Below are 23740 nucleotides of genomic sequence, written 5' to 3'. Positions count from 1 at the left end.
CTGTATGCTGCACCAAGGAGGGGGGTGTGGGGAGGAGGCAGGGAGAAGAGTCTGGGAAGCACACAGAAGTCTAGGTGTTAAAAACGACACAAAACAAAGCAAAGTCTGCTGCTGCTGCTGCTAAGTCACTTCAGTCGTTTCTGACTCTGTGCGACCCCATGGACAGCAGCCCGCCAGGCTCCTCTGTCCACAGGATTCTCCAGGCAAGAATACTGGAGTGGGTTGCCATGTCCTTCTCCAAAAACAAAGTCTAGGTGTTACTTAAGAACTTCAAAAGTGACCGACACACAGGGAAAGGAGGCTGAAAGGCAGAGAGGGAAGTGCTGTGGATCAAAGATGCACCACCATGTGAGTCGGCTTCAGGTAACAGATGCTCTCCTCTGCTTCTCCCAGCGAAGACCCCAGGATGGGAAGGGCAAGAAGGAGGAGGGAGAGGAGTCAGACACCGATGAGAAATGCACGATCTGCCTGTCTCTGCTGGAAGATGGGGAAGATGTGAGGTAGGAGCTCGGCCCCTTGAGTCCCCCGTCCTCCTTCCCGGGGCTGATCCAGTCCTCTGCCACATGTTGGGGTGGGGGGAATGCTTGCTTGTTTACCTGCGCACATGCGTGAGTGTGCAAGAGTGCACAGTGTGCTCCATGGTGGTCCTAGGAAGGTGGAGTGTGGAACATTCTAGATGTGTAGTGCGCATTGTGTGGACACCCAGATACCAAGCTAAGAGAGCAGAGGGGCATTTGGCCTGTATGGATCTCAGATTAAGTCCTGGCTTTGAGTTGGAGGGCCAGGAGGAGGGGGGTCTTGGGACTCTCCTCCTGTCATGCATTTCCATCCCAGCCACAAGCTCACTCCATGGCAGGGCCCCCAAGACCCTTTGGGTGTGAGTCTCCTGGTCCCCCGAGTAGTCGGCTTCCCTCGGCTCCTGGCGCAGCGTGGGACCCTTCCCCTTGACCATTGCTCCCACTTACCCTTCCCTCTTCCAGGCGCCTCCCCTGTATGCATCTCTTTCATCAACTGTGTGTGGACCAGTGGCTCGCCATGAGCAAGAAATGCCCCATCTGCCGAGTGGACATTGAGACACAACTGGGAGCCGACAGCTGAGGGAGGAATCAGCCAGTGGACACCCCATTTTCCTTCACCAGGTCCCCCCACGGCCATAGCCCTTGCAGCCAAACTTTGCCTTCTGAGCCATTTGATGTAGAGGAAAAGCCTGCAAGCACATTTTTGTGGAAAGAGGAGTTGGTGGTAATCCGTATCCGAGGAAAGGAGGGGGTGGGGGGAGACCCGCCCATGCAGAGTGGTGACTGCCCCATCCGTCTGTCCGTCCGTCCGTCCGTCCGCCTGCTGCGCGGGAGGGAGGGAGCTGGCGTTGCCCGGAACAAGGGTGGGAAGGGGGGGCCACGCTGCTGAGAGTCTAGAGGCAGTCCTGCAGATCCCAGCTGACAGCCCGGCCCCTCGATCCTGTCCTTCAAAGGATTGTATATATACCTCTCGACCACGTAGAAACCATGTAGGGGTCTCTAGCTATTTCTGTGGATGGCAGCCAGAGCATGTTAGCTTCAGAAAAAAAATGTCCTGTGTGGTGCTCCAGTCATCTGTGGTGGACATGTCGCTGTTACAGAATCCGCACCAAATATTTCTCATTGAGTTTCTTGTTTTGGTGCCTGACTGAACCAACCAATGACAGCCCAAAATCTTCCCGTCTTTACGAGAGAAAAGAAAAAAAAACAAAAACGAATCAAAGGTGAAAAAAAAAAAGAGCCAAATTCTGTTTACGGTGAAGAAGGATGATTTTTTTTTTTCACCCAAGTTGGGAGGCGGGAGGGGGTCCTGGTTTTGTTTTTGTCTTTTTTCTTGGCTTTTGTTTTTCTCATGTTTACAAGCGCACGGAGTGAGCATGGAGGGGGCATGTGAGAAGGGGGTGGGGACTGGAGACGAAGCAGATGGGGGCCTTAGATGGGCCTCTCAGGGGCTCAGCCAGGCTTGGGAAGGCAGCATTTGAGTGGGTGAAAGGCATAAATCTGTCTTGAAGGAGGGCTCCCCACTTCCAGAGCCCATCTACTTAGCTCCAGCCATCCCTCATCCCCTCCTGTCCCACACTGAACTAGGAGGGGTTCAGCTAGAGCTGTCCCAGGCTCCTCGGAGCCAGGATAGCCCTGCTCACGCCAGCTTCTTCCTTTGGCTGTGCTCAGACCCTGCCACAAAGAGGCCATGTGGCCGCCGCCTCCCTAATGCAAAGAATTAATCAGATGTTAAAGGTCAAGTCGCACAGGGGAAGGAGGATCTTGAGCTTCTTCACGGACGTCTCGAATCCTGATCGAGTCCCTCAGAGAGGACCCTGGCCCTGACACCACCTTGGTGGGTTTGGGAGGCCCTCGTCTCTAGCCCTTTCTCTGACTCTTTGATAACCTTGGGCAAGTCTCTTTCTTTTTCTGTGCCTCAGTTTCCTTCTTCTTACAGTGGGGAGAAGCAACAGTGTATGCCAGTTTCCACTTCCTCTACCTCACGGAGGTGTTGCGAGGAGTACGACTATCCGCCCAACGACTTCTGTGCTCTCTCCTGGGAACCTCCTTGGGATTGAGGGATGGGGTGGTGGGAGACAAGACCTGGAAGTTCCAAGTGACATCATACCTGGACTGTAAGCTCCCCGAGGCCAGGATGTTGTCTCCCTGGCTGCTGTCTTTCTGAACTGCTCCACGTTTTTTTTTTTTTTTCTTTCTGAATTTCAAAGGGAGCAGAGAGAAAGGAGGACAGGAGAATGGAGATGGGAGAGTCCATCAACTTCCAATCCCAAGCCAACTTTCTTTGTCCATATGTGGAAAATACCAGCTCAGCTGGAATTCTGCTCCCTTCCTCTGCCCCTGCCTCTGGCTCCTTCTCTCCCTCATGTGTACTGCCCTTCAAGCCAACCCCTCCCCTTACTTACCCCATGCCCCAGTCTCAATGCCTTTGTATCAGTGAGAAGGACTAAGGGAGACAGGTATTTATGACATATATGAAGATCATCCTTAAGGTTAAGAAAATTTGAGTCTGCATTGCTGCTGCAAAGGGTAGAACCAGGATCAATGAGTGAAAATGATGGGGAGGCTTGAGATAGAACCTTCTGGCACACGTGGAGGTGTCAGGCAGAGGGGCATCGCTCGGGACACCTGTGGGCAGAGAGCAGGGGTCGTGGCTTCTGGGAGGAGGAATCCTTGAGGATCTCACTCAGACCAAGGCGTCTATCCTGAGTGCTGCCAGCGCAGGTGCTGGGAGAGACGGCAGCCAGGGAGGCAACACCCTGGCCTTGGCGAGCTTACAGTCCAGGTGAGGAGCCAGGGTGATAATGCAGGGTGACTGATCAGATTCTAGGTTAATGGCCTGGGCGTGATCCTGTCCCATTTGGTGGTTCCAGTGTGTGAACCTGGTCTCCAGGGCCAGTGACTGGAGATCCCACGAGTGGGAAAGTACTTGTCAGGATTTTGGACAGAGCTAGTTACTAGTAGCCCCAGGAAGCTGGGAACTTCGCCCCCTACCCTACTTTGACCTGAGATGGGTGGGGCGGCCCAGGGAAGGTCACTGCCCATTTACTTAGTCTTTGTTCTTCCCTCCAAGGCTGGTTTGAAAGGCCAGCAGGTGGGGGGCTGGTGGGGAGCTGGTGTCTGGCTTCTGTCCAGGCTCTTCACTGACAATATGGCAGCTCTAGAACCTGCCCTCTGCTCCCTGGGCCTCAGCTTCCTCAGCTGCCCACAAGGAGCTCGCATCGGATGCTTGCTAAATTTCCTTCCAACGCTCATATTCCCTGATCCTCCCTAATATCAACACACTTTTTTCAAGTCGGGAGAGCTGTGTGCCCACCGAACTGTTGACAACGATTCTCCCCAGGGGCACCAACATCTGTATCACAGGCTGAGAGTGGGACAGGTCCCCTTCTCCCCACCACTTCTCTGCAGCTCCCTGCAGGCCCCCAGGCTAACATGAGGCACTAACGGGGTGAGGACCACACAGAGGGGAGAGGTCAGCGCTGGTTTTGGGGGTAGATCCTAGAGCCCACCCCCATGCCCATCTCTCTGGGGCTCTCCTACCCTGCAGATAGGCACCTCCCAGACCCGCCCGGGGGTGAGAAGTGTGAGAAGTGAGGAGAGGGGGTCTGTGTGTCTCCTCCCTCGAAGCCCCCTCCCGTTGCCCTCCCCATCGTCCAGGAGCCTGGGAAGACTGGAGAAGAGGCAGGTTGGGCCTCAGCATCTCACACCCACCACCTCCGGGAGGGGAGACCCCCGGTCGTCCTCCTTCTGCTCAACTCAAGGGACTCAGACCCTTCCTTGACCGAGACGCATGAGTGCCTTCTGGGGCGACAGCGGCCCCAGGATTCCAGTTGGGCCTCCGGCCACAGCGCGGCCCGGGCCGCCGGGACGCCAACCCGCGAACCAACCCCGCGAAGCCCGGCCACCCGGCGCGGCGGGCGCGGGGCCCAGGTGGCTTCTCCCGCCGGCCCCGCCCAGCCCTCGCCCCTCACCCGTGGCGGGACTCCGAGCTCCTCTTCTGCAAATCTTTCCAGCCTCCGTGCAAGTATTCTTAACTCTTTACGCCTAATGAACAAGCACAGTTTTTTCAATGGTGAAGAAAAAGCACCAGATTTTTTTTTCTTCTTCCTGAAGAAATCCCCCCCGCCCCCAGCCCCCCGCCTGCCGGCGGGACAGACATTCCCCGCGTGGGGCTGTAGCACCGTCTGTCAGGCCCTCCCGTCGTGTTTCATCTCCCGCGCGCGCGTAGAGCAAATGCTAGAGCGATTTCAGCTGATAGAAAAACAAACATGAAAAAAAAAAAAAAACCACAAAAAACAAAAACATGGCACGTTGCTAGTTTACAGGGTTTTGTGAGTTTAAATGCCTTATATTTAACAATCATAATTTATGACTAACTTGTAGATATCGTGGGTTCTTATTTAATTATTTTTATAGTTGTTTTGCATTTTTAATTATAATTTATTTATTTAGAAAGGATACTAATTTTTTTTATTACTCCTATTACCTCATTTTGGCGTTGTTTCTGGGAGTGGAATGCTTTGCATGCATTGGTACGATGACAAACAACTACGAATACAAAAAAAACAAAAAACAAAAAAAAACACAAAAATTCCGCGAACTTTATTTCGTCCAAACTATCAGGGTGTGTGATTGCAAGCTGTCCTACTGTGGTGCTGGCCTCTTTGGATACATTCCATACGAAATGCAAACCTTTGATTCTGTATGCTGTGATCCTAGTGAAAAACTCCAATATAGTGACTGTATTTAGCACATATATAAATATAATTTGCACTCGTCAGCAGACTGGGGTAAGCCTTTCACTTGCTATCCTTGCCCTCCCGATCCCCCATCATTAACCTCCCCATTTTTCCTCCTCTTCCCCTTTTCCACAACCTCTACCCACCCTGCCCCCATCCTCTGGGGAAGGTTGGGGGTGGGGGGATGGGGGGGTCATCTTAGTTCGAGAACTAAGCCCCTTGGACATTACCAGCAGGAGCAGCTGAGAGCCAAAGCCTGATGATTTATTAGAATGAGCTCAGGACCTGGGGTCAGGAGGCTTGGTTTTTCAGATCAGCTCTCCGGCAGACTTCCCTGTGATCTTGAGCAAGTCACTTGGCCTCCCAAGTCTCAGTTTTCTGGGCTGGGGTGAGGAAGCTGAACAGGAGGGTTTCTCTGGTGTCCACGGAGCCGGCGGGAGCCCACCACACTGTGCTCTCCCGTCCTCTTAGGAGAGAAGAAAGGGAGTGTGGAGGGAAGGACAGGAAGAGAGTGGACTGAGAACTTATCCAGTGGAAGGATGTCTGTCCTTTGACATGCGTCCTGTGGGGCACAGAGGGCAAGGCAGGCAGATGCGTCCTTGGACATGGGCTTTCACAAGGTTTGGTGGGCATTTGGAGAGTGAGCTGCCATCCATGTCTTCTTAGATATGGGGATGGGGTCAGCAGGATATAGGTACCAGACTCTGGTGTTTAGGATTGACCTCACCACCCTGTCATCTCCTGGAGTCTTTGCTGTTGAGGACTCGCCCTTGACAACAGATCAGGACACAGGTTTGAGACCCACGGTTTCTCCTCCCAGCATCTACTTTGCCCTCTGCCATTGCTCCAAGGGGGCTGTGGGCCGCAGGGGGCTGCTGTGGAGGACAGCTGGGGGCCTCCGATCTCACTGCCCCCAGGAGAGGCGGGAGGGGAGAGCTGGAGGATCAATAGCTTCGAAGCCTGGCACAGCAGTGAGCCCAGCTGTTTTTGAGCCAGAGGCAGAGAGAGGAGGTCCCTGTCCCCTCTGAGTGGCTCTGGCTCTCTACCTGTTTGCTTCCTCCCCTTTCTTTCCAGCTCATCCTTCCTTCTTGCCTCTTGACATCACTGCCTTTGCCCAGTGGAGAGATCCACCCTCCACATGAGGCGCCGTGGGATGGTGCTGACTGGGGAGGGAGTGGAGGCCCAAAGTTGCCACACTGCCTGGCCAGCTTGTGAGAGTGGCTGGTCCTTTCGGCCCCACTTGGCTCTGGCTGGACTTATGGGTCCCCTACCCTGGGCTTCCTGCCTGCTGCCTGCCCAGCTTCCCTCTGCTTCCACCCTGGAGCCATGCGGACCTGACTCCTATGGAGGCAGCCTGTGGAGTTGCCCACTGGAGCACGACTGCACACGGCAGGGCCTGGCAGATACTGCCCCTTGGCAGGGCTCCTGGACAGACACGCCTTATGCTGCTCTGGGTTCGGGGGGTCAGGGTGGGAAGTGCCCTTTGCCCTGGCTGGCCTGTCCCTTACCCCTCCTCACCCCAGCCTTCCCCTTCCCCAGCCCCACCCCTGGCCTTGGCCATGGCTCGTTTCTCAGCTCTGGAGCCAGCAACCCCAGGCCCGCGAGGGGGTAATTTGGTTGCCCCTGGTAAGTGAAAGGCTTATCCTCAGTGTTGATTGTCCTTTTTTTGTAATCCTCCTGCTGTTCTGTTCTGTTGTGCTGTGCAACATTTTGCTACATAGACTATTTTATAGCAGAAAGCTAGAAGAATATTTATTATGAATATTAAAGCAATAGTGCATCAATGAAAAGGCGGAGACATTAGGAATTGTGTAAATGCTTAGATTCACTTTTGGTGGATTTTTTGTACTTTATTTATAACTAATAAAAATGAACTGCATTGCTAACTACACCTCACTCGTGCAGGGTGTTTTTTTCTGTGCGCACCCAGGAAATGCCCAGAGAGCGGTGCTCCCAGACGGACCTGTGCTCCTCCGGGACGCCTGGCGGTGTCTGCTGTCTCCTCCTCACTTCACCCTCTCCTCATCCTCTGTCCTTCAGCTCTGTCGTTTCCCTTTTTCCTCCTCCGCCCTCAGCTTCCCCACTTCTGCTCCCAACTCCCTCCCTCCTCCTCCTCTCTTATCTCTTATTTTCTTTTACCTTTTTATCTCTCAAACAATCTGTTATATTCTGTGAACCAACCATCTAATTAACTTGTTTTCCTAAACTTTAGTTTTTGGATCTTAAGGCAGAAAGTTCACATTTTTTTTTTTAAATCATTTTCAAATGTAACCTCTTATGTTTTGATCTGGAAGCTCCTCAGTTTCTCCATAGAGGAGAAAGATTTGATTTTTGACAGTTGGACTTGGAATTTTTTATTCCTTTGTAAGAGCCCAAATTCAGACACTGTTTGCTGGGTCTAGAGTCTATTCTCAGAAAAGTGTGGGTCAGTGAACTGGAAGATGACTTTCTCTCAGAAACCACAAGCAGAGCCCAGGTGAGTGAACTTTTTTTCCCCTCAGTCACAGACTTTATTTTTTCAGAACAGTTTTAGGTGCACAGAAAGTTGAAGAGAGTAGAGAGCTCCCACATGTTCCCTCATGGCCACCCATTAACATCTCGCCTTGGTAGATGCCTTGCTGTAGCGGAGGAGCCAAAATTGTTACCTTATTATTAACTAAGGTCCATCGCTTTCACTCATTTTGTATGTAATTTCATACATTTAAATGAATGTTAAATGGGTGTCCCTGGTGGCTCAGATGGTAAAGCATCTGTCTGCAATGCAAGAGACTGGGGTTCAATCCCTGGGTTGGGAAGATCCTCTGGAGAAGGGAATGGCAACCCCCTCCAGTACTCTCGCCTGGAGAATTCCATGTACAGAGGAGCCTGGTGGGCTACATTGCATGGGGTTGCAAAGAGTCGGACTCGACTGAGCAACTAACACACACACAAACAAAATGAATGTTTAAATCTCTAGCTCTCATTCGAGTCAGATGATCCAAAATGCTATCTGCCGTTTTCCCCACAGTTCCACCTGTATCTCTTGCTCCAGGAACCTGGGCTCCTTAGTCTTTGCTCCTCCACTAGTCAGCCATGTGTGCACACACCCCGCTATCCCTGTTTGTCAGCTGTAAGCACGCGGATAGGAGGCCAAGCTCCTTCCCCCAACATCCCACAGGCCCCCTCTGTCATCTTTGGCTACTTAATCTCTGTTGGGGCATGGCCTTATGGGGTTCGGGGAGTGACTCTATTTCCCTGGATTTTGTGCCTACCCAACTCGTGGGCTGGTGGGCAGCCTTCTGAATCTCCAGCCCTCTCCCACCTCCTATCACAGCGCCCAGGAGGACAGACTTCTCAGAAAATACCCAGGCTCTGCCCGTGACTCCCAGTCTCCATAACCCTCAGGAGGTTAAGGAGGATGGAGTCTGGCTGTGATTGTCAGGGCTCTTTCGGGAAACGGAATCAGTAGGGTTAATATGATATAATATAGGATACGATATGTTATTTATAGATATGGAGATTTATTTTGAGGAAGAATCAGCTCACGGGATTCTGGAGGCTGAGTTGTCCTACATCTGCCCTCTGTAAGCTGGAGACCCAGGAAAGATGACAGGCTAATTCAGTCTGAGTCCAGGAGGCCAGAGAACCAGGGAGCCAATGGGGAATTTCCCAGGACCTCTGGCAGGGAGGAAGGGGATACATCCTCCCTTCCTCTGCTTTTGATTTTCTTGAGACACTCCAGGTATTGGATGAGGCCCACACACACAGGGGAGGGCCATTTACTCTACTGAGTCCACTGACTCAAATGCTCATCTCATCTGAACTGCCGCCCACCAGACACACCCATGAATCGTGTTCTATCCCTGGTGCCCCGGGGCCAGTCCGGGTGACACCAAAGGTTAACCCGCACCCGGTCCCACCTCCCTCTCAGGCCTCCCCAGCTGCTGCACTCAGCGCACACCACGCGGACCCAAGATGACGCCTGGCCTCTGGCCCTGATTCTCCCCCACACTCCCCATTCCCCAGAAGGGGGACAAACCAGAGCCTTCCCCACCAGGCACTGTCTTTCCATACTTACCTTTGCTCTGGCCGCAGCCTCACCTGCAAGCAAGGCTCCTGCCCACGGGGCCTGCCCTTCCTGAGCGCTTTCCGTCTCAGAACCCTCCCTGCCTGCAAACAGCCACAGCTGAATTTCTTCCACCTTTGAGCTTCCGTCTAACATTTTGTTTGAGGAAAACCCCTGCCCTCTGTGGCACCTGTTAGCCATGTGACTTTGGGCGACTTGCTTACACTTTCTGTGCTTCTGTTTCTTCATCTGTGAAATAGGGGTAACAAAAGCGCCTGTCTCGTAGATCTTTCTGAGGCTTCAGTGAGCTCACGCGGGTAAGGGACTGTCTGGAATATAATCAGCGCTCTATAAATAATAGCCATGACAAAGAGGATAATGGTGATGGTGTGTGTGCGTGTGTTTTTTTTTTAAATCTCTGACTTCCATAGTCTTTCTCCTCTCTTCCTCTTCTTCCTCTCCTTTCTCTGGAGAATTTCCGAGGCCCCATCAATGTCCACTCTTCCTCTCTGGCCATTCCAGGCCATGGTCAGCCACCAATAATGTCTGTCCAGCAGAAGGGCTGGTGGCTGAGGCCTTAAAATCAAGACACCAGGAACGACTGCTTGATTAAATGTCTTTCCCACATTCAGCTGGAGAGTCTAGAAGAAAAGCCACATTGAGGCCTTGAGGCTGGAAGCACAGAACCCACCCTCCCTCCAGCTCATTAGCATCATTGCCCCCTCCCCCGATTCCAGTGACACTACCCAACCTTCTCCTTTTGAATTTAGGACTAGAAATGTCAAATGTCCTTGCCCATACTCCCTTTGTCCAAGGCTGAGGTCCCTGGAAGACTTATCTTGCCCTCACTCAGAACATTTGGCTGTTTGCAGGTGGGTGATGCCTGGGGTCAACCTCTGCCAAGGGGCTGAGAGCAATGGGGGTCCCTGTTCAAGATAAAGACACAGCCCCAAGGGTCCTCCAGAAGTGGGCGTCTACAGTACTTCTGACCTTATTCCATTTGGAGCCCACATAATCAGAATTCAGAAGGGGTATATCTGAAATGAGCTGAGTTTACTTATCAAAATCTTGGAAGGAGAATGTTGTTCAGTCAAAGAGCTGAGAAAATATGATTGAAGGCTTTCGTTTAACCTGCTTCTGAGAAAAAGTGTTTCTTAGACTTTGGTATAACAGTTCCTGTGTAAATAACTTGTGCTAATTGCAAATGAGTCTTTTTCTTTAATGTGGACCCTGGGGTCTTTGGGCTTCCCAGGTGTGCTTGTGGTAAAGAACCCGCGGGCCAACACATGTTTGATCCCTGGGTTCGGAAAGATCCTCTGGAGGAGGGCATGGCAATCCACTCCACTATTCTTGCCCCGTGGGTAGAGGGTCCTGGTAGTCCATAAGGTTGCAGAGTCAGATACGACTGAAGCGACTTAGCACACATGCACGCATGCAGGTTTTTATTTGGAAATACTTTGTAGTTGTAGCTTTACATTTAAGATTCTCTCCAAATATTCTTTAATGCAGACTTGCCTCAGAATCAAATGAGGAAAGATGATGCTGATATAAAGCTTGGCATTCAAGAAGCCATTTTAAAAAAAGAACTTTCTAGCAATGTGAGCTGTCAGTGCGGGAGTGGGGTGGGGCTGGAGAAGACATGAGCAGGTCTGGAGAAGACAGTAGGAAATGGAACAGAGGAGCAGGGGAGGAGCCTATTCCTTGTTTTGTTTTCTTCATCTTAAGGGGTTTGGGGGCTTCCCTGGTGGCTCAGATGGTGAAGAATCTGCCTGGAATGTGGGAGACCTGGGTTCGATTCCTGAGTTGGGGAAGATCCCCTGGAGAAGGGAATGGCTACTGACTCCAGTATTCTGGCCTGGAGAATTCCATGGACAGAGGAGACTGGTAGGCTACAGTCCATGGGGTCACAGAGTCAGATATGACTGAGCGACTTTCACTTTTAAGGGGTTTTGTCTTGGTTGGAGGAAAGGGACTATCCAGGGCCACCAGCCATGGCTGATGCCCCCAACGATGACCAGGGGCCATGTCAGCAGCAGGGACCTGGAGGTGAGAAGGGTTCAGGAGATACCTTCCATAGAGAAGGGGCTATTCACCTTCCCCACGGCTGGGTGTTGAATCTCAGCCTTGCGATCAGGACTATTGGGATACAGAGCTTTGTGGGGCCTTTGGGTAGAAGAATGTCTTTCTTCTAGGGCCAGGACTAGGGATGACGAGGCAAGCGAGGTGCCCAGGGGGCAATGTTTAAGGAAGCCCCACTCTTGGGTGCCAGCCCGGCCTTTGCACAGGTTGAGCGCCTCCTTAACGTTTGTGCCCTGGGCTGTCTGCTTGCTTTTCCCAATCCCAGCTTTCCTTGCTGCCCTTCCTGCGCCCGGTCTGGAAGAGAGGAATTGAGGGATTGAGCCCAGCCCAGGGGCTGGCGGGGGGTGGAGATTTGGAGTGTGCTCCCTCTTGGAGGCTTCTGGGGGGCTGATCCCGCATTCCCTCCTCAGGGCAGAGAGGGCACAGCAGGTGCGAGCAGGGGCAGCAGGGGCCCCTCCTTTCACTGCCCTTCTCCCCAGTGCCCTGCTAAGCAGGATCGCCTGCAGCCTGGGAGGGGGAAGGAGGACTTCAGGCCCCTGATGGAAAGGCAGTGCCCAGCCCGAAGAAGCAGATCCGTGGGGAGGGGACCTGATGCAGGAGGGTTCCACAAGACTCCCCTCTCCACTGCGCTGCCCATCTCCCTCCGACCTCCTCTGGAAGCGCGAAGGTTATCAGACAGCCCTCTGCAAGCGCAGCCTTGTCCCTCTGGGAGCCTTGGTGAGTCAGAGGCCAGTTCCAGTCCTCAGTTCCTGCCCCTCTGAAGCAGGGAGGCCGGACTGGCCTGGAGCCTCAGAACAAGGTGGGAGGGAGGGCTGGATGGTGGGGAGGAGACTTGAAGCCCGAGGAATAGCTCCAACCAGAGGCTCAGCAGACAGACAGTGCATGGCATTGCTGGAGACAAACGGGCTGGACACACAGCCGGGGCAACTGGCCCAGGTCCCCAGGGACTTGGGGAAACCAGGAGAGTAGGAGGTGCACTGCAGGAGATGAAGTGCATCCCGATGAACAGAAGGGATAACAGTTTTGATAGCTTTCATAGCAGTAGTTTCATCCCGGGTGAGGAGGGAGAGCAGCCAGGGCCAAGAAGAGACAGAAAGAAAGTTGACACAGATCATGGGGTATATTCCCAAACCAGTCCAGCCCTTTGCAGTAAGAGTAAGCCCACATTTATTGAGCACATCAGCAACTGAAAAGAACACAGGGCCTTTCCCCTCCCAGTCTTGGCTGGATCAACAATAGATGCTACATTCCACACTCAGATGGAGTAGCGCTTGCCAGAGGACAGAGCAGAAAGTGCTTTTAACTTTGAGCTGAGCATCACCCTCCAGGTATAACAGAGGACGGACAGACGGAGAGCCTGAGAAGGGGGTGGGCATGGATACGAAGGCAGGGCTTTCAGAAAGAGCTGATGGTGGGCAGGGAGTACCCCTTCCTTCCCTTTGGCTGCCCTTTTGCCCAAGGCTGTGACTGGGGTTTCAATGGGGCTATTTGGAGAGGGGGATGTGTCCATCTCAGCTGAGGACACAGCACCCTGCGCATCCAGAGAGACTGTGGGAGTGAGGGATGGGCAGACTGACTGCTGATGGCAGAGTGGCCCGAGTGCCCAGGGTTTGTTAGAGCAAAGGATGCCAGAGAGCCTCCTTGTGGGTGTCTTGGTTTCTAAGCACGACACAGTGGGAGAGGGAGGTGGGGGGCCTGAGACGGAGCCCACACAAGCGCTCGTGGGAGGAAGTCTCCAGGCGCTGCCAGTCCAGGAAGCAGGACGCCATCCACAACGGTGCCCCCAGCAGGAAGCCGCCCTTTCCGCCTCTCCTCCCTCCCCCAGGGGTGGGGTATCAGGGTCAGGAGTAAACGTGCAAAGTGGGCACAGGAGGTGATGCTGACCCCAAACTCTTACACACACGTGTGCACACTGACACACACGCACACTCCTGTTTTCTCACTTCAGTTCCCGCTTGGGACTGGATTGAGCTCGGGGATGGGAGGAGACTCAACTCTAAGTAGAATGCTCTGGTCTTTGTACTGGAGCCAAACATTTAAATTACAGAACTGAGATGGACTTTGTGGCTTTAAAGTGGCTGTTGGACGTTTTATTACCTATGAGAGTCCAGAAGAGTTATGAGGCTTGCCTTAATTTTCGTCCAGGGACAGGGGAAGAACCAGCTCCAGAAAAAGATATAGAGAAAGCTGTTTAATGATTACTGGTCCCCCATCCTACCCCAGCCCCTAGAGTCCTGTTTATTCAATATAATGGACAAACCCTTCATTGCAGGCGCTGAATTAACTGGTCTGCATTTTAACTCACTTAGTCTTCATAATAATCTACGAAGTCGGTGTTACTCTTCTATTTAACAGATGAGAAAACTGAGGCCTGAGACATGAGATAATGTGCCCAATCTCTCCCAACAGGGAAAAGGAAGAGCTGGGACTCAAGCCTGCTTCTTGCTGCCTCTTGGCCTGTGCTTACTGCGGCGGCCTCTCTCCAAGGGTCTCTGAGAGTGCAGAGCCAGGAAGTCTCACCAAGTTTGTACCTGCCTGGGTTAGAGGCCCTGAGGTGACACGGCAGAAATGCTGATACTGGGTGCCTCCTACGGGACGACTTCCTGGCCTGATGCGCCTTTCTGCTCAGTCCCACCCCCCCGTCTGCAGGAAAAGGAGAAGTCAGGGGCTGAGTTCTGCAGCACTCTTGTGAGGGTTGATCAGGGAGTGTGTCTGTTTGTGCGAGCACATGTGTGCACACACACAGATATGTGGCTCTCCAGCTGCCTCTCCATCAGGGTCATCCCCCTCAAGGGCAGAGACCACACCTTTATTTTCTTCCAGTCCCTTCTCAGCTTTCAGTCCACATTGCCCACAGCAAGGCACAGGTGACAGGTGCTAAACACCACAGATGTCCCCCTGCCCTCCCAGCCCCTGTGCAGCAGGGACCAGGCTGCTCCAGGCAACCTCTCCCTTCGACTGCTGCTCAGGTCTCTGTGTCTCAACTGTGTTATTTCTGGCTGGGGCAGCCGCAGGCACTTGGTAATGCGTTCTTTGAAAAGTGATGGAAAGAATCAGGTGTCTGTTCACAGGCTTATAAATCCTTTCAGCTAAAATTCTTTCTCCTGATGTTTTTCTCCATTGGCTGCTGGATTTATTGAAACTGGGGAAAAGGATGTGTTTCTAAGTGAGCAGATGCCCAGATGAATTCATTGCGGGGTGTGGTTGGTAATAATTTAATTAGCCCAGTTTTTTTTTTTTTTGGGAAAAAAGTGTTAATTAGTTCTTGATTAAAATACATCACTTTGAGGACCTCTTCTTCCCCACTTCTATCCCCTGGGTGAAGCCCCAATTTCCCATTCATGCCCAGCCCATCTCAGCCTGGTCACTACTGTTATTGAAAAAGAAAATGCCAAAACTTATTTTTGGGCAGCCACAGATTATGACACACGTTGATGGATTCCTATAGATTCAGGAGACCCGGGAGAGGGCAGGATTCCACCAGCCGTCACCCACAGTGACTTCCGAAGGATCATGGAACTCTGGCCCCCCAGTCCCAGTCCCCCCAGCTCCAGGAGGCTTTCAGGAAAGGACTCCTGAAAGCCCTGGTTGAGGGTGGCAGGTGTGGCCGGGGCGAGTTGGTGCAAATGGAGAGGAAGGGCTTGCAGCCCTCAGACGGAAGGGAAGAGGTCCCTCCAAGTGAGCCCATCGCCCCGCTTCTTGTCCAGCCACCTGCCGCATGTGAAGATGGTGGCCACCCCGGTGCTGGTGTTGGTGACCTCCACCTTGTCCACCAGCCAGCCTGAGCAGTTAGCCGCTGCCGTCGTGCTCCAGGCGTACCTTGCGCAGCTCGCCCAGCTCCAGCGTCTCCAGGAAGAAGCGGTCAGTGCCGCCCCGCTCAAACAGGTCGCGCGTCTTGTGCTTCAGCTCCCGCTTGCCTGTGTCGCCGCTGGACCCAAAGATGGTCACAAAGACATTGGCGTCAGTGCCCGCCCCAGGCTCATAGCCGGTCGTCACGATGACCTCGTACTTGACCGGCACCAGGCTCTGGACCTTGCTGGCAAAGCTCTCCGTAGTCTTGGTGACCTCGAAGACCTTGAAGTACTTCCTCTTCCTCTTGAGGGGTATCAGGCTGTCGCAGTTGAAGAAATACCTGCGGGTGGGAGCAGGGGAGGTCAGGGAGTACCAGCCAAGGCTCACGCCCTCCCTTCCAGGATCCTGGGCATCCACCAGAGATTCCCTCCCAGACGACAAGATCTTAGGGCGGAAATTGTCCGTGTCAAAATGTAAGGACAGACTTTCCAGATGAATTTTCGTTCATCTGAAAATTGACAGTGACTGACATCACCATCTCTTAAACTGCCCCTTGATTCTCCTTTTCTTTTTCCCCTCACACTCCACATCTGTGCTTAGTCGCTTAGTGGTGGCAGACTCTTTGAGACCTCATGGACTGTAGCCCGCCACGCTCCTCTGTCCTTGGGATTTTTCAGGCAAGAATACTGGAGTGGGTTGCCATTTCCTCCTGCAGGGGATCTTCCTGACCCAGGAATCAAACCTGCATCTCCTGTGTCTCCTGCATTGCAGATGGATTCTTTACCTGCTGAGCCAATCCACAGCTGATTCACCAGCAATTCCCACTGACTCTATCTTTAAAATACAGTCTAATAAGTCCAGAATTGGCACAATCTCACTCACTACCTTGCCACTCCTCTCGTCCAAATCACCACCATCTTCTGTCTGGAATGTGTCAGCCTCCTAACTGGTCTATCTGCTTCTCAATACCTATCTACGGTGAATTCTCTGCACAGCATCCAAGTGATCGTGTGGAGATGTAAGCCCGAGAATCTTATCCTTTTGCTCAGAATTTAAACTGCCCTTTGATTCTCCTTTTCATTTTCATCCTTATTCTCAGAATTTTTGTTTTTCAGTTGCTCAGTCCGACTCTTTGTGACCCTATGGACTGCAGCATGCCAGGATTCCTTCACTATCTCCCGGAGTTTGCTCAAACTCATGTCCAGTGAACGAGTGATGGATTAATACTTATTCCCAGAATAAGTATTAATAAAAGCCACCACCTTACTAAGGCTTGCAAGACCTTACACGATCTGATCCTCGGCCCAGGGTTTACCTCTCTGACCTGTTCCTCCCCTTCTCTAAGCTCACTGCACACCAATCAGGCTGATTCTCTTGCTCCTTCCAAGGGACTGATGAATGCTTTTATCCACTCTTGTCACCTTCAGAGGAGCTATGGGACCAGAACGACAATTCTAGGCTAAGTCAAGTGGAAAAGTAACTATGAGATAGAGGTATGCTCACAAATCCCTTGCACTTGGCTGAGTTTAACCATGGGTGCATATGTGTGTTGTGTGTGTGCACACATATGCATGTGTTCATGGATGACACAGTACAAAGGGGTGCAAAGTACTGAAGAAGCTACCACATGCAGAAACAAGTCCAGGGCCAAGAGAAATGGTCTTGGACCAAAAAGTCCCTTCTCTACTCCACCCCCAGCGTTAGCCTCTGGGTAATGACAGTGAGTCCAATAGTTATAGGAAGAAGTCAGAGGTGTTTTCCCACGGAAAACACCGCATGGGGGTAAGGGGGCTGGGGTCTGCCCCAGCCCTGCCACCTCCCAGCTATGTGACCTTGATTTTCCCACTGGCAATGCTAGAGGTTTGGACTGAACAAATGTCCTTGTTTTTCTCCCCCATCCAAATTCCTAACATTTTAACAGTTTTGGAAAGAAGCAATTCTGGCACTGGCTAATGATTTCAGAAACGTAGCCCTGAAAGGGTATGCCCAACGATGAAAAATTAATTTCTAGATTAAAACCTATAACAGTAAAAAGAACTTGGTTTTCTGCATGCTCACTAAATGCCTGGGTTTTGCATTTTTGCATTTCATCAACTCCCCAGGTCATATAGTTCATCTCCTCCAATTTCACAGAAGGGAAACAAAGGCTTGGAGAAGAGAAGTCATTACACAAGGTGACCCAGAGCCGGGGCCCAGAGCCAGCCTGCCCGGCCACTACAGGAACCAGCCGTTTAAAGACACTTGGCAGGAAATCCGAATTCTGTCTGGAGAGCTCTCTTCCTCCAACTTGTCACTTGATAAATCTGGGTTGTTGTTACATACCACACTTTCTTAGAGGGAGATATATTTGCCTTCTTTGCTTAAACATTCACTTAAAATGTATTTCTTTATGCAAATGTCCACTCATATACATAATTCTATATAAATGCACAAATCCTGTGATCATATGTGGTTTTCTAAATGCACTCTTTTCTTTTATGCTTGGCTCTGTCTCCCTTTTCCCCTCCTTTCCCCTCCTGCATCCTGCCTTCACCCCAGATAACTCATGTAACAGTTGTGGATACATCTTGCCAAATTTCCCTCTGTTTTGCCCAACTTTGCACGAACGCACATAGACCCACACACATGTGGGACATCAGTGTTCCCTTTACAAATGGCATCGTATAATACATGTTTCCCCATATCTTGCTTTTCTCACTCAACAGTGCTTCCTGGGAATGGCTCCAAGTCTTCTGGTACATATTTAATTCGTTGTTTTTAATGGCTGAAAATTAGTCCCTGGTGGAGTTATAAGGAAACGTTTCCTAATAGACATCATTATAAGATCACCAAAATGTGGGACCTCAGGGCTCTGTGGAGTCAAGACTCCAGCTGTGGAAGAACATGCCAGGCTGTGCTCACTTGCAATAGGCTCGTGAGCAAGAATAAGGGCAAAGTAGAGAATAATGAACAAAAGTGAATATGTTAGAAATATGATCATACTTGTTGATCATACAAGAAATATGATAGATATGATATAGAAATATGATATCATATGATCATATAGAAATAATATGATCATATAGACATATGATCATACTTGTTGATCATACTTGTTGAATATGATTATACTTGTCTGAACAGTGTGTGTGTGAGATATCAGAAAATGGCCAGAGAGAATGGGGTCACCAAATGTTCATGGTGGCCTTCTCTGATGGATAGGACTTTAAGGAATTTTACTTTCTTTTACAAAAGGGATTTTTTTTTCTTTCTTTCATACACATTTTTTTTTGCCTTATTTGAATTTTAAAATGATTATGTATTATATGTGATAATGAGATAAAACAACGATTTCGTTTTGGGTTTTTTAAAAAAAGAAACAAAAGCCTCTCTGTGTGTCCTTCCACTGAAGTTCTGAGGATATTAACAACAAAGAGCTGGTCAGAAATGCTGTAAGAGTCAGGACTAGAATCAGTTGGAAGGTGAAAATTTGAGATTTTTATAAGAGATTGAGATAAAATTATTTTGTATTTCATGGAAATCCATATATTATGGCCCAACATGCTGGTTAGAAAGGAACTGTGGATCCATATACAGTGTTATGTAAGTGGTCTTTACATGGTAGGATTTAAATGTGTTCTAGAACGGTGACTTTGGCCACCTGATGCGAAGAGCTGACTCATTGGAAAAGACCCTGATGCTGGGAAAGACTGAGGGCAGGAGGAAAAGGGGACGACAGAGGGTAAGATGGTTGGATGGCATCACTGACACAATGGACATGAGTTTGAGCAAGCTCTGGGAGTTGGTGATGGGCAGGGAAGCCTGGCGTGCTGCAGTCCACGGGGTCGCAAACAGTCGGACATGACTGAGCGACTGAACTGAACTGAACTGAGGACGATGACATGTAAATAGGCTCAGACAGTAAAGAATCTGCCTGCAATGCAGGAGACCCGGGTTCAATCTCCGGTTTGGGAAGATCCCCTGGAGAAGGCAATGGCAACTCGCTCCAGTATTCCTGCCTGGAGAATTCTGTGGACAGAGGAGCCTGGTGGGCTACAGTCCATGAGGTTATGAAGAATTGGACACGACTGAGTGACACACACACAAACAGAATGGTGACATGTAAATAGCCACAGTGACACACACGCCTGCCCCATCCTCACTCCGGATAGAGGTGATATCTGGCAGAGGGGGAGGGAGGTGGTCACCCACCAGAAATCACAGACTTGAGACCAGCACAGTAGGTAGGCTGGAGCATGACTTCTGAGAGCCTCTGTACTCCTGCCATCTTTCCCCTCTCACCAGACTCTAAAGAGCATCCATCTCTCCTCCCAGAGAAGAGCTGGGTGGTGCCCTGAAGCCACGCGGCTGACCAGGTGATGGCTGGAGCATCTGGGGTCTGGACTCCCTATACCCCCTTTGAGAAGATCCCCAGCCTGTGGACATCCCTTCCTCCCCTCCCAGCCCAGCTGACGAAAGGCCCCACTTTTGAGAGTGTAGGAAAAGATGCTTCACTGGGAGTGGTAGATTCTTTCTACTGAACAAGGAATCCTACAACTCAGCTGAGGACTGTGGGTCAGTTCTTCACTCCCCTCCCTCCTGAGACTGGAAGGTGCTGGGTGGCGTTGAGACCTTTGACTCTCTCACAGCTGACACTGTGTATTTAAAGCTAACTTAAGTAGCAACTCTTATTATTGTATTGTATTGTCTTGTTTATTTTGGGTATTTGTAGAGAAGTATGAGCAGCCATGTTCCTTGCAGTCGGGAGGCAGTACAGGTTGGCTTGCTGGTGGGCTGGAACTCTCCCCAGCCCTGTATCCCAGATCCCAAGTCCTCAACAGGATTGCTTCTCACAGCCATGCCCAGTGACTCCTACAGGGTTTACTGTACCCTAGCTGGTTTTCCCTCAAAGAACAACAATATACCATTGCAGCCTGAGAGGGTGCTGCTATGAACTGAATTCTCTTTCCCCAAATTCTTACCCCAATGTGATGGCATTTGTGCATGGGGCTTTGGGAGGTCATTAGGTTTAAATGAGGTCATGAGGATGGGGACCCATGATGGGATTAGTGCCCTTGTGGGAAGAAGTGTGTGTGTGTGTGTGTGTGAAGTCACTTCAGTCGTGTCTGACTCTTTGCCACCTCACAGACCATAGACTGCTGGGCCCCTCTGACTATGGGATTCTTCAGGCAAGAATACTGGAGCGGGTTGCAAGGCTGTCCTTCAGGGGGTCCTCTCAACCCAGGGATCGAACCCCTGTCTCTTATGTCTCCTGCACTGGCAGGTGTGTTCACTAGGGCCACCTAGTGACGAAAGGAAGAGACACCAGATCTCCCTCTCTGCCGTGTGAACGCACGATGAGCTAGCAAGGGAGGCCTCATGGGAACTCAACTCCGCTGGCACCCTGACCTCTGACCTCCAGACTCCAAGGTGTGAGAAAAGAATGCCCGCTGTCTGAGCCACCCAGTCCATGGATTTGGTCGCGGCAGCCTAAGATAGCTAAGACACAAGTTCACATGTCAGAACCCTTTCCTGCTCCATTCCCAAAGGGTAATCTTGCTCGGAGATGGCCCGTTCCAGGGAGCCGGCGGGTGCAGGTAGAGTGTGGACAGACATTGCCTGAGAGGCTGAGGCCCTGAAGGCTGGAGCCGAAGCTGGGACCCGCCTGGTCAGGCAGGGCTGCTGCTTCTGTCTGCTGCGATTCTTCTGAAAGATGCTGTCAAGAGCAGGGCCAGCCCGGGAGGGGCATGAGGGGGGCCCAGAGGGGCAGACAGTGGTTCTGGGGGTGGCCCGGCTATCATAGCCTCTCCTTGGGCTTACCCTCCCTGAGGCACATGCTGCCCTCTCCTTCCCCATCATCCTTTCCTGGTTCCTTTTTAGTGTCTTTTCTGCCTTCTAGAGCTTCAGGGCTCTTTCTGGCTTCCAACACAGTTACCAAGTGGTTTTAATTAGAAAAACTGATGGCTGCGAACTGTTACCCAGGTAACTAAGACCCTTAATCCTCTAGAAATGTCCTCAGAAGGCCCTGGAGGGGGAAATGTAAAGCTCCTTATCTGGGGTCCTCGGGGCGGTGGGCATGGGATTTCTCTGCTGGTCCCCGCTCTGCCCACAGGGATGATGGGCATTCACTCTGACTGTGGAGCAGCAGGCTTCAAAGCTGTATCTCTTTGTCATTACACAGTGATCATGGGGGCAGGGAAGGAAAGCCTCAGCTGTCTGGCACTGCCTGACTGGCTCCTCTTTTCTTCCAAAGAAGCATCACTGGATAAAAAGGCTGGAGCACCCTAGGTCATCGAGTCTAGTCCCCTGCCTCTGGGGTAAGGCTCTGTTCAGAAAACTCAAGAACCAGTACAGCTGCCTCTTTCCTTTCTGACTCAGATGCCTTGAAGGGGACACCTCCCCACCCGCTGCTGTCTTGCCCATGGTCTGGCTGCAGGCCTCCCCGGGGGAAGAGGGTGGAGACCCAGCACATACACGTTGCCATACTCCATCTCGGTGATGGTGATGGTTTTGACGTGCCAGACCAGCTCTCTTTTGGGGATGAACCGGTCCTCCCTGGCAAGGTGGCCCACGCAGAGGGAGGCAATGTCCCCCAAGTAGACGCTGTCGAACTCAAATGTGTCTGTGGTCCCCCTGCAGGACACAAAGGTACCATCAGTGAGCGCTGCCCATGCCCACTGAAGGAAGTAAGCATTTATCCAGTGCCAACTGTATCCTAAATGCTGGTCTGAGGAACAGGATAGACCGGCAAGCAAGACCTGATGTCAGGCCTCCACTGCTTGAGGGGTTCAGTCTAGTTTTGGAACAAGACAATTGGAACCATTAAAAAGCCCTTTGGGCTGCCTGTTCCCAAAATCAGTGATTGGTAATAGTGCATGGTGTTGGAGGAGGGTGAGGCCCTGGGCCCTCAGCTCTGGGCTGAGGAGGGAGGTAAGATTCAGGGAGCAGAGGGAAAGGGAAGGGAAGCATCTTCTGATGAGGACTTGATTTGGCAAAGTCACGGGGTTGGAGGTGCGGTCATTTCTGGAGGGAGGGCTGGCTTGGCTGGAGTTTGGGTTCAGGGAGGGAAGGGGCAATGGAAAAGAAGTGGGGTGTGCTGCCTTTTGGGGGGGGCAGCTCAGCCCATCTTCATGCAGAGGGGGTGTTGAATAGAGGGTGAAGTGAGGTTATGGGAGGAGGAGGCTCTATTTAAGAGATTCTGGAGGCAGCAGGGAGATGAAGTGGGCATCTGGGCAGTTCAGAGGCAGCTCTGATGTACAGGAAGACGTGAGAATTTCCAGGCGTGGCGGGCAGCAGGGAGTGCTGAGCGGAGGCGCTGTTACACGAGACCTAATTTTGATTTTTCCTATGGAGCATCTTAAAGGCTCTCCCCTCCCTCCCTACTTCTCACTAGAACTGAATTACATGCTGTCTTATTTGCGTTTTTACGGGTGACTGTCTCCCTTTTCAAGTAGGCTGTGAGCTCCTCATTTGCACAGATGTGGAATAACATCTGTGTGATTCCCAGTCCTGCCGCATAGTGGACTTGCTGTAATTAATTCAGTGATTTTTGTTGTAGTTTTGCATTAAGTTTTAAAAAATTGAAATACATTTGACATATACCATTGTGCAAATTTAAGGTGTACAACATATGAATCTGAAACATTTTTATATTGTACTATGATTGCCATTGTGGCCATAATTAGCACTTCTATCATATTACATAATTATCCTTTTTTTCTAGTCATTGGAACAATTAGATTCTAGTCTCTCTTAAATGACAGTCTTCTCCCTTCCCTTTTCTAAAGCTCCTGTTGTGTCCCTAGAGCTGGAATGGCGTTGACACACAGTAGGTACTCAGTACGTTCTTGCTGGTTAGGCCCATTTGTATATTTATGGCCCCAACTAAAAGGGTTGGCTCTTGGGGTCCCCCTCTTACCCACCCCACTTATCCCCATTCCCCTGTGGGCACCCCCTCTTCCTACTTCCTGAAGGCCCGCTGTCTAGAAGAATTCTCCACGAGAAACTCTTTGGACCGATTCTTCCTGCCTTCCAGGATGAGCCAGACATTCTCCCTGGTTTCGCCTCTGTTGCCGGTTTCTATGACGATCTCGTAGGCTGCAGTGGAGAAAGTGGGAGACGGTCAGCAGTGGGGAGGCGGCACCCACCACTGGGGCAGAAGCAAACCCACCTCTCCCTTCAGGTCCTACATCTGGTCTGAGACCACAGCCTTAAGTGCGGGGGCTGGGGCGCAGGTTAAAATCCTTACGATCGAGGCACTGTCAACAGAGCCTGCCTCGATTTAGCGGCAAACCACAAGGAGGGGATGAGTTTCCCAAGGGATGCTGGGGCCTGGCTCTCAGGGATGGAGGAGTCTCTGAGATGCAAAGTGAAGATCAGGAGCAAAGAGAAGGGAGGAGAGGCAGGGCCCAGCTACAGAAAGGGGAGGGGAAGATCCAGGCAGGAGAGACTCTAGAAGAGCCTGGAACTTTCTCTGGCAAACAGCCTCTGTATTGTCTCAGCCCTCACTTTGGTGTCTAGCTTAGTGTCACAATCTCCCTCCCCTGAAGTTTCCACAAGCAGGTCAGCACTGTTTCATTTGTTAA

General features: G+C 51.3%; 2 protein-coding genes across 2 annotated transcripts in view; one reads left to right on the top strand and one right to left on the bottom strand.

The window, feature by feature from the left end:
* Window positions 1-1249, top strand: part of RNF165 (ring finger protein 165) — a 46878-nt gene extending 45629 nt beyond the window's left edge. The window contains exons 13-14 of the mRNA XM_010842034.1: window positions 394-500; window positions 981-1249. Of these exons, the coding sequence (XP_010840336.1) occupies window positions 394-500; window positions 981-1098 (225 nt within the window). The 3' untranslated portion in view covers window positions 1099-1249. The remainder of the gene's footprint in view (window positions 1-393; window positions 501-980) is intronic.
* Window positions 1250-15034: 13785 nt separating this feature from the next.
* Window positions 15035-23740, bottom strand: part of LOXHD1 (lipoxygenase homology domains 1) — a 209124-nt gene continuing 200418 nt past the window's right edge. The window contains 4 exon segments of the mRNA XM_010842013.1: window positions 15035-15175; window positions 15177-15516; window positions 21630-21788; window positions 23120-23252. Coding sequence (XP_010840315.1) covers window positions 15035-15175; window positions 15177-15516; window positions 21630-21788; window positions 23120-23252 — 773 coding nt within the window.

Source organism: Bison bison, unplaced genomic scaffold (genome assembly GCF_000754665.1).
Source record: "Bison bison bison isolate TAMUID 2011002044 unplaced genomic scaffold, Bison_UMD1.0 scf7180017864170, whole genome shotgun sequence".
Lineage (NCBI taxonomy): Eukaryota > Metazoa > Chordata > Mammalia > Artiodactyla > Bovidae > Bison > Bison bison.
Note: the sequence above shows the minus strand (reverse complement) of the source record. Positions and strands in the feature narration are given on the sequence as shown.